The following is a 9,222-nucleotide window of genomic DNA, read 5'->3' as shown; positions in this document are numbered from 1 at the left end:
GCTGCAAGATCAGCAACCAAAGGTCATACCTCTCTCTTCCTCTGGAGTCCATCTCCACGTTGGACCCAGGAGATGACCGCGTCACACTCCACAGCGTCACCTTGAGCTACCTTCAGGGGGAATCACAGTCCAGATGAAAAACAAGCTTTAAATAGATTTGGAAAGAAACAATTAGCAGTTGCAATTGCAATTTTGATATTTTATTTGATAATGTATCTAATTTTAGTGAATGGATCCTTCCTTCTGGCTGATGTTGTTTGTTTGTATGTCAACATTAGAATCCATACCCTGTTTGCAAAAAGATGCACTCTGCAGTGGACATAATAAGCAGGAGCACACTGCCTCTTAGTGGGCCTGGAAAGAACTGTGTGGAGTTTATATTTTATCATGAATTCAGACAGATGTCGCCAAAGTCAAAGCAATGCCATCCATCTGTAGAAATAGTGTCAAGCACAAAACATCATCGGACTCACACTCAAAATGTGATTTCATCCCAAATTTTAACTGAAGAATCTTGATTGGCACTTAATCCAGGTTTATCATGGATACATTGTCGATACATATCAATAATACAAGTGGAATATTTAAACTGTTATGATTTATTATAGTAGTCTAAGAACAATGCATTATTTCATCATATTGAATTGAATAATAAATGCATCGCACAATTCCCTCCAACACACTAAGCAAAGTAATGCAATTTTAAAGAATTCTTCCATTTGACCTCTCCTCTTTGTTCTCATACTTATTTTTCCCAATCATGGAGATAATATCTGTAAAACAATATGTACAGGTCACACAAAAAAACCAAGCAAGCTGCAAAACAATCTCCTCCATTGTATGTGGCCACTAGGCATTAAATGTTATCTGAAACGTGTGTGCGTCTCATGAGACACATGTTAACAATATGCATTACTGGAATGTATGTCCTTAACAAGAAACCATGAGGGTCACGTTTAATAGAAGACAAACCCAGTGTTTGTATCGGAGATCTTTTTTTTTAACCCCTTCAGGATGATTGCATATGCAAAATAATCTGTGTGTGAAACAGGCGAGATCCAACATTAAGGTCCTTTAACCTAAACTGTCATCTTAATATGATTAAAGAGTAAATTAATTAATCTATTTGACATAGAGTGCACAAAAGGAAAGCCGAAGAAATATGAGTCCTGTGCCAATCAGACCCAATCGAGACATAATTATAGGGACTGCAGATGTTAATTAGTTTACCATAAATTACCATAAATCATAAATCCTCGCTTTTCATTCTGAGATTAATGTTTTAAATGGGAAGTGATGCCATGAACTGTACATAAATAGACAGTAGTGAAGGGGTGGAAAGCAATGCTGAAGATCTGAATGTGATATGAAGTGGAACTTCAGATGAGCTCAGAAGCACCAACTGGGAAGACTGGTTGAGTTAAGACCAAAAGAGAATGGGGTGGAGGAGGATTGTGTCGATCTGAGACCAACATAATAACTACCAGCAAAAAATAAAAGCACAGTTTCCAAATTTGACAGCAAGAACATGATATTGTGGCAAAAGACAGGTGTAACTGAAGAGTGGACTCCCTCAATCAGCTGGTTGAGAAGGATATTATTATATGAAGAATGTGGTCTTTCTGATTGAACTTTTCTTTCAAAACATTTAGTGCTGATGGTGCTAATTTCTTGCACCATCTGTCATTTTGGAAAGCGGGCTGCAGGGAAAGGACACAAACACTGATTCCACTTTCACATTTGAGGAACCATTTGAGGAACATATTGAAGATTTGCTACATGATTTATGCAAATTATATTAATTCTAAATAAAGAGTGTATTCCTAAGTGTGGAGACAGCAGTTTTCTTTATTTATTAACTCGTATTTTAATAATCTTTGTTAAGGCACCTGTTGCAACCCGAGCAATAATTAGTGACTGTATACTTTCAACAGCGTGTTTTATGTTATGTGCTAGTTTTTTCTTTGCAACTTTAATAATGTGCACTTATCTGACAATATGCTCTTATTTTGAACTTGGCAGTTAATTGTTGGCAAAACAGTCTGTACTCAAGGTCAACTTGTTTTATCAAATTGTCTCTTAAATGAAAATCTCATTGAATAACAGTTAACAGTTGTATCAATTTAATAAGCAAATAGACACCGAACATTTATATCAAATATCATAACAAGTTTGAAAATAAGGATAGAAAATACAATTGTGTGATAGACATAATACATTGTATTGATAGTCATATTTTTACAATCAAATAATATGAAAAGATATATATTATTATTTTTCTTTTTACAAAAATAGAGAATATTTCAAGATTTACAACACCAGGGAAGCAAATTACCCTGTGCTGTGCCTGTGACTGTAAATTACATTACACTTTGTGCTCAACTGAGTGCAGATCATTATTTGCCATTGATTGTCTTTGCCAAAAAGTCACATGCTGGCTGGCCTTCATCCATATCTAACAATCACAATAAAAGTGCAGTAAAGTGTCCCACATTCTTTCACACGAGGAGCTCATATAAGCACCTCAACATCCCAGTACATCTCAGTTTACACATGCTGTACAACATTTGCGTATGACGGACGATGGAGTTGAATGGCGTGTACCAAAGGTTGCTGGCTCAGCTTCGATCGGGCAACATTAAGTTGCTCCTCAGAGTTTTTTTTGTCACAGTCACTCAGCAGTTATCCTGCCTGCTGTTTTGGACCTTCGAGCAGCACAGAGACACACCTCAAATACCGTCCACTGAGGGAGCGCTGATCTTGAATCGGCACAGCGGGCAGGAGCCCAACTGTCGGAAGACTCTTGGGGCGCACTGGGTACATAAACACTGGTGGCCGCAAGACAAAGTGACTCTGGCCTGCTTATCCATGCACACCACACACTCAATTACGCTGCCTCCACCTGCAATACAATCAAAGGAATCACAATTACAAGACTGACATTAGGGATAGGTACCGTCTGGTTAAACATGTGCAAAACACTGACATCTGGGAGCATTTGGTTGACCGGACTCTTTCTTACCTGCTGGGGCTTTCATGTCAAATGGGATGCGTTCATCACTGTTTCCAGAGCGCCTTGAGAAAGGAATGAAACTGTTGTGTTTGTCAGCATCAAGTGAGTTCAGTTGTTCAGGTGCAGGACAGGACCGTCTGGTCCTAAGTAGCTTGCTTTTCTTTGAGCCTGCAGCAAAGAGTAATACATCATTTAATTTTTCAATAACAATTCAACATTAACATGGCCTTATCAGCACATGTGAAAGAAATAAGAACAAGAAAAACAGGGGGCACAGCAAACAACACACCATTGTTATATGTAGTAAACATACCCAGGAGGGAAATGGCGCATGTGTGTCCGTAGATGTCTATCATGGCCCACAGCGGCCGGCTGAGATCCACTCCTGTCAGGAGCTTGTGCCGCTTGAGGTTGGTGCTTGTGACGAATACGGAGCCGTTATCAGAGATCCAGAACTCCAGCTCTGAACCTGCTAGGCAATGGGATTCATGCACTGGGGCAGCCCAGTGGCCTTGGACGCCAATGAGGTTGTGGATGGCCATGCTGGGCAGGGGCAGAGATCTGTGCGAGGGCGGCACGTTGGTGAAGCCCAGACGCAGAGCTCCATGCCATTTGAACATATCTTTCTCAACCCTCAGGCGAATCTTCTCCCGGATCTTTACCGGGCGGCTGCCGAACACCAGGCCGTCCTTGAACGTGGTCCTCGTCCTCTCTGCTAGTCGACACCCATGGCTCAAGGTGACCATGTCTCCCACAGCCAGAGGGTGGAAGGTCAAAGGACCGAGGCAGGACTTGCCACATCTGTGTGTCGTCTCTGACCCGACAACTGCAACAAAGGAGCAAAAACACAGTTATTAATCTTGATGTGCGATCCAGGTTTGCTTATTATTGTTTGATTATTTCCCATCATGTAGATTATATCTGTGTGACAACAAGCTGGACAATGTTGCAGTACCTGAATGCAGTGCAGTAAACAATAAACTATTCTGGATTGTAAGAAGTGAACAATAGCATGTCGACTTTTCCTCTCGTCAGTCTGTTATGGTGAGGTGACTTTATTCGATGAACCAATTTCATAATAAAAAATAATCTTTATCATTGAGATAACATTATGATCAAAATGTTTCTATATTCTAAAAGGATGTTATAGTTAATCATTCACTTTATTACAGTAATAAAGTGTATTCTGAATGAGATTATGAGCCTATCAAATTGAAAAACAGTCATTATGAAAGTAACACACACACGTGCTAGCAAGATGTGTCATTCAATACGAAAGTAAATGCTGTATCCTATCATAATTCATTTCAATTTGACAAAGGAGGAGTATATGATTAACGCAATAGAAGCAATATAAAGCCCTTCATTCACCGCTGAGCATTTCCAGTAAATCAGTGTTGGTTCTCACCTAATCCGATTTTTAGTTGTGACTTGAAAAATGCTTGGAAAATTGGGATGTTTTCATGATGCACTTATAAGTAAAAAATATATCGACTTGAACCTAGAACTATTTGTATACAAAAAAAAAAATGTTTTGTCATAAAAGAGTTTTAAAAAAGTTTGTAATAATATAAAATTAATATAAAACTGACTTTATATTAATTATGACTTCTAAAATGTAACTTGACAAAGTGTGTTTATAACAGAGGATCGTATTGACATTTAAAGCGGTATTATAAATACATATTAAGTCACGATAAAACACCAGAATAAAAATCTCACCAGAGGTCCCGTTGGCTCTCTCGTTCAGCATCTTGAAGAGGCAGACAGGACTTCTCTTTACGTCCTGGTAGAAGATGTGCTCTCGTCTGTATCTTTGTGCTCTCGTCTGTATCCTCGTGGGATTGTCATGAAGCGAAAGTGTGCTGGCTGCCTTTTAAACATGCTTAATGTTGAAAGTGAAAGGAGGAGGAGTCTATCAGGGATAGTACCTGCTATTGAAAGCAGGGCATGCAGATTGTAAACACTTTGTTTTCGTTTTTGATTAAATCTGTGTCTTTTAGTGCAGAAATACAAACATACGAGAACGAGATGAATCTGATATTATATTGATGACTATTAGTTTATATTCATATGAATGTAATATTGAAATGCCCTGAGCCCGATACTGCCATTTAAACAAACCCAGACAGCAGGAAATATGATGCAATATGAACTTCTTTAGGAAGGAACGCTGGAAGTCCCCTTTTTTTAAAGAATCATGGAAAATTCCACCAACATATTGGCAATCACTTCCCTGATTGGCTCAGAGGATTTGAGGGACGCACAGACGAGGCGTGCACAGCTTTGTCGCCCTCTACAGGACACGTGACGTGTCGTTTCTTTACTCCTCATTGGTTCGCAGTCACAACCACGTGTCAGGATGAGGCCGTGACTGGAACTCATCAGTGATATCATCCCTCTTGGAAACTTACTAGCTCTCCACTAACTATGACCAAGAAACACGTGAATGTCATCAGGAAATCCCAACATCCCGTCAGCTGATCCACACTGCATGCCACATCTAAAATATATGATCAGATGTAGGCATGTCAGATGTAACACGCCCACAGAAACATGTGAAACATGTTTTTATGAATGTGATGGGGAGATTACGTCCGGAAGTGTTTGAGTCTATGCATTTCTATTCTTATAATACAAGAAAATAATATTCTCTATACATCCGGCAGTTCAAATATGTTAAAAGTTACTACAAAAAGGTAAATAATGTACCCACCCCAATTCATAAAGCATAACAGTAACTCATATGTTATTAACATGTGTATGACTAACTTTGCCAATAGATTTCAAACAAGACATAGTAAAAGAATAACACCATTATTGTCGTTAATATGGTAGAAAATAAAATGTAATTGAGCACAATGAAACCTCAACTTCATAAGTAATGCTCGTGGATAGTCACAATGCTTCAGATTTAGATTTGATATGTGTTTGACGATATCTTTGCATTTACTGAATACATCCAAAGCATTGCATATTAGGGAAAAAACATGGATAACACTACCATAGAATAGTGTTTTACCTGACATGAAGTGGTACATTTGGGTTATTGTGTTCTGTTATGTACAATACAACAATATATATTATGTTTGTTCCCAGAAATAAACCTGGAAAAAGAGCTGCCCTCCTTCTTCTACTCCTCCTACTCCTCCAGGCTCAGCTGCCTCTGCTTCACCACACTTGGTCAGACATGGCAGGCCATCAAAAAATCAACTTGTTCCCACTCCACCTGTTCAAAACACTATTAATCTGCTGCCTTCCAATAAAAGGCTTGGCTCCCAGCGAGGAGCCAATAGAGAGGCATTAAAGCTGTGAGACCCAGGCCAATCCCAGGCTGCATTCTAATGTGGCCTATCTTTATCAAGGTGCCACTCCATTTCCAGATACTGCTTATTTATGACCTCTGAGGAGAGAGCCGGCAGGAGGCATGTGTCTTTAGGAGAACACTACAAATCGGTGACCGCAGGGCTCGCCTGAGACGTCAGATATGGGATTATCACAGACCACGCTTTGGCTGAGAAGAGGTGAAGGAAAAGAGTGAAGAGGGTATCTACTTTTTCTGATATGGAAGCAAGTTAAGCGAACGCTAGGGACTTTGTTAAAATTGCTATTAGTGTTCTTAAATATTTGAATATCTGGAGACGGCGAGTGTGATCCCAGATCCAAGACATCGGCCGTGGGTGAGCAAACTCCTTGTGGGCCCATCAGAGGTCTTTTCCTGTCTGGACCTTATTGGATGTGTTACTGAGACCTGCAGGCAGAGTAACAGTGCTTCCCATGGATCCAAACATCCAGGGGTCTTTTCTGTTTAACAACAACCTGAACCAATTCCCCTCGGAGCTCAAGGCCCCAGTGTGCCAGTACTCAGTGCCCAACTCTTTCTACAAGCTCAACCCGGCCCTGAACAGCCAGCTGCAGGCGGGGACGCCTCACGGCATCAGCGACATCCTGAGCCGCTCCATGATGGGGATGGGCTCCACCGGCACCACCACCCTGCTGTCCGGATACGCCACCATGGGGGGGTTCAGCCCCTCCGTCACCAGCACGTCCATGTACTATAACCGGGACTACAACCCTTCCCTGGGCGGCTTCTCCAAGCCTGGCGCCGAGTGCCCCATGAAGGGTCGCAGCGTGAACTGCTGGGCGGAGAGCGGCTGTGACTGGAGAGGAGGGAGGCAGCAGTGCACAAACAGTGAGTGTCAGTACTGCAGCATGGACTCCTCATCCAACACATTACAACTTCCCTGTGTGGGTCCCTGAGGAATCAACAAGATGTGTCACCTTGTGTTGCCAGTGTCTTTTTTTGACAAATTCAATGTAGTAATATACAGAAATATATAGAATATACCACATCAAATAGGATGTATAATGTAATCATTTGACCAATATCTTTAGTTTGTATCGTTTTGAAAACTGAATAATGCTTAGATTATGTAATATATTATTCAAAATGTAAAAAAAAAAAAACTGAATGTATACATGTAGTGTACATTTTTAAAGTAACTTGTTAAAGTAACAAGGACGTACAGGGCTTGATGAGCGTGCATTTCTAATGTCACATCAAACATCTAAAAAAGGTCCTTTTATATATATGTGGATGATGCTTCTTTTTATTGATCATATGAAATGTCTACAATACTATATCTATATTCAAACAAATAGTTTCTAATTAGGGGATGGACATGATTCAAAAACAGTAATTATGAACACAAATATGTGATAATTATCTTTTTACCAGCTATGCAGAGAACAATAATGTCCCACCCAAAGTATTTCAGTGGGTAAATTGGGTCACTTCTACGTAAAAGAACAAATCTAAAATCCAGCAGTGTTTTTTCTTGAGTATTGTTTTCTCCTTTGATATGTTTAGGTAGTGGTCCTCTGGGGGAGATGACAGGCAGGAAGAAACACACCAGACCAACATTTAGTGGACATCAGATATTTGCTCTGGAGAAAACATTCGAGCAGACAAAGTACTTGGCCGGGCCTGAGAGAGCGAGACTGGCTTATTCTCTGGGCATGACTGAATCTCAAGTCAAGGTAAAGACAACTAATACCAAGTTACAGCCTTACAATGTATATTTTTAAATTGTGTTTATATTAAACATATTACTCCACTGATTTGCACGAATATGGTTCATCGAGGATGACCATAACATGACCCCCCCCCCTCTGTTGTGTCCAGGTGTGGTTTCAGAACCGACGCACCAAGTGGAGGAAGAAGAGCGCCTCGGAGCCGAGCTCCACGCAGGCCGGCCTCGCGGGGCAGGGCGGCGAGGCCTCGGAGAACGAGGTGGAGGACGAAGAGTACAACAAGCCGCTGGACCCCGACTCTGACGACGATAAGATCCGACTGCTGCTGCGCAAACACCACCGGGCTTTCTCCGTGCTCCGCCTCGGGCCACACGTCTGACAGGCTTCCCGGAAGTCACACGCGCGACCGCTTCTCAGCAGACCCGCATGGTGCAATGAAAGTCATCCGTTTTGAATACAAAGTTGAATCATTCAAGCATGTTCAGAAGAGGTCATTTGTATTCATATCCAGCAGAGGGGCATCAAGTGTTTCAGTAGACAAACAGGCTGTACAAATTAAGCTATAGAGACGTTTACTTTTGTATGTTACTGTATCTCTGGCCTGTTCAATGTTACACCGGTATCTGTGTGTGTGTGTGTGTGTGTGTGTGTGTGTGTGTGTGTGTGTGTGTGTGTGTGTGTGTGTGTAGGGGGGCGGGGATTATGATTATGATATAAACCATCAAACACCATTTTGTAAAAATCTATGAAAATAACATTATAAAAACTGCATGATGCTATCGGTAATAATACTAATTAAAAAAAAGAGTAACCTGAAGTTTTTCATCTATTCTTTTTTCGAACAGTTAAAGTTATTATTTTGTGTTTATTTAAATTTGTTAAATAAAGCCACATAAAGTGCCATGGGGAAACAGCTTTACTAACCAAATATACATGCAACTATCCTGTGATATTGTAGGCAATATGGGTCTATGGCTTTAGCCCAGATGTTATTTATTATATAATATATTATTATGATTTTTCGTAATCGTATACCTGCTTTTGAAATACATTGTCTAAATATTTACAAAGCTGTGCAATAAAGTATTGAGAAACATTTATCAGGATTGAGCAATGGCTCAAGTTCCACCATTTGCCATCACGTGACAGTTAAAATGAAACTGCAAGCAAAAAGG

At 40.5% G+C, this 9,222-nt stretch overlaps 2 protein-coding genes across 2 annotated transcripts; one reads left to right on the top strand and one right to left on the bottom strand.

Annotated features, from left to right (window-relative positions):
- Nucleotides 1-2,106: 2,106 nt before the first annotated feature.
- Nucleotides 2,107-5,103, bottom strand: LOC117736516 (E3 ubiquitin-protein ligase NEURL3). Its single transcript, XM_034541904.1, has 4 exons — nucleotides 4,736-5,103; nucleotides 3,327-3,839; nucleotides 3,023-3,181; nucleotides 2,107-2,902 (listed from the first exon to the last, which is right to left on the bottom strand). The coding sequence occupies exons 1-4, from the start codon at nucleotides 4,764-4,766 to the stop codon at nucleotides 2,730-2,732; spliced, it is 876 nt and encodes a 291-aa protein (XP_034397795.1). The 5' UTR covers nucleotides 4,767-5,103; the 3' UTR covers nucleotides 2,107-2,729.
- Nucleotides 5,104-6,790: 1,687 nt separating this feature from the next.
- On the top strand, nucleotides 6,791-8,426 carry nkx6.3 (NK6 homeobox 3). Its single transcript, XM_034540827.1, has 3 exons — nucleotides 6,791-7,205; nucleotides 7,884-8,053; nucleotides 8,199-8,426. Exons 1-3 carry the CDS (start codon nucleotides 6,791-6,793, stop codon nucleotides 8,424-8,426), a joined length of 813 nt encoding a protein of 270 aa, XP_034396718.1.
- Nucleotides 8,427-9,222: the final 796 nt, after the last annotated feature.

The sequence above is a fragment of the Cyclopterus lumpus genome, chromosome 9 (assembly GCF_009769545.1).
Source record: "Cyclopterus lumpus isolate fCycLum1 chromosome 9, fCycLum1.pri, whole genome shotgun sequence".
NCBI lineage: Eukaryota > Metazoa > Chordata > Actinopteri > Perciformes > Cyclopteridae > Cyclopterus > Cyclopterus lumpus.
Note: the sequence above shows the minus strand (reverse complement) of the source record. Positions and strands in the feature narration are given on the sequence as shown.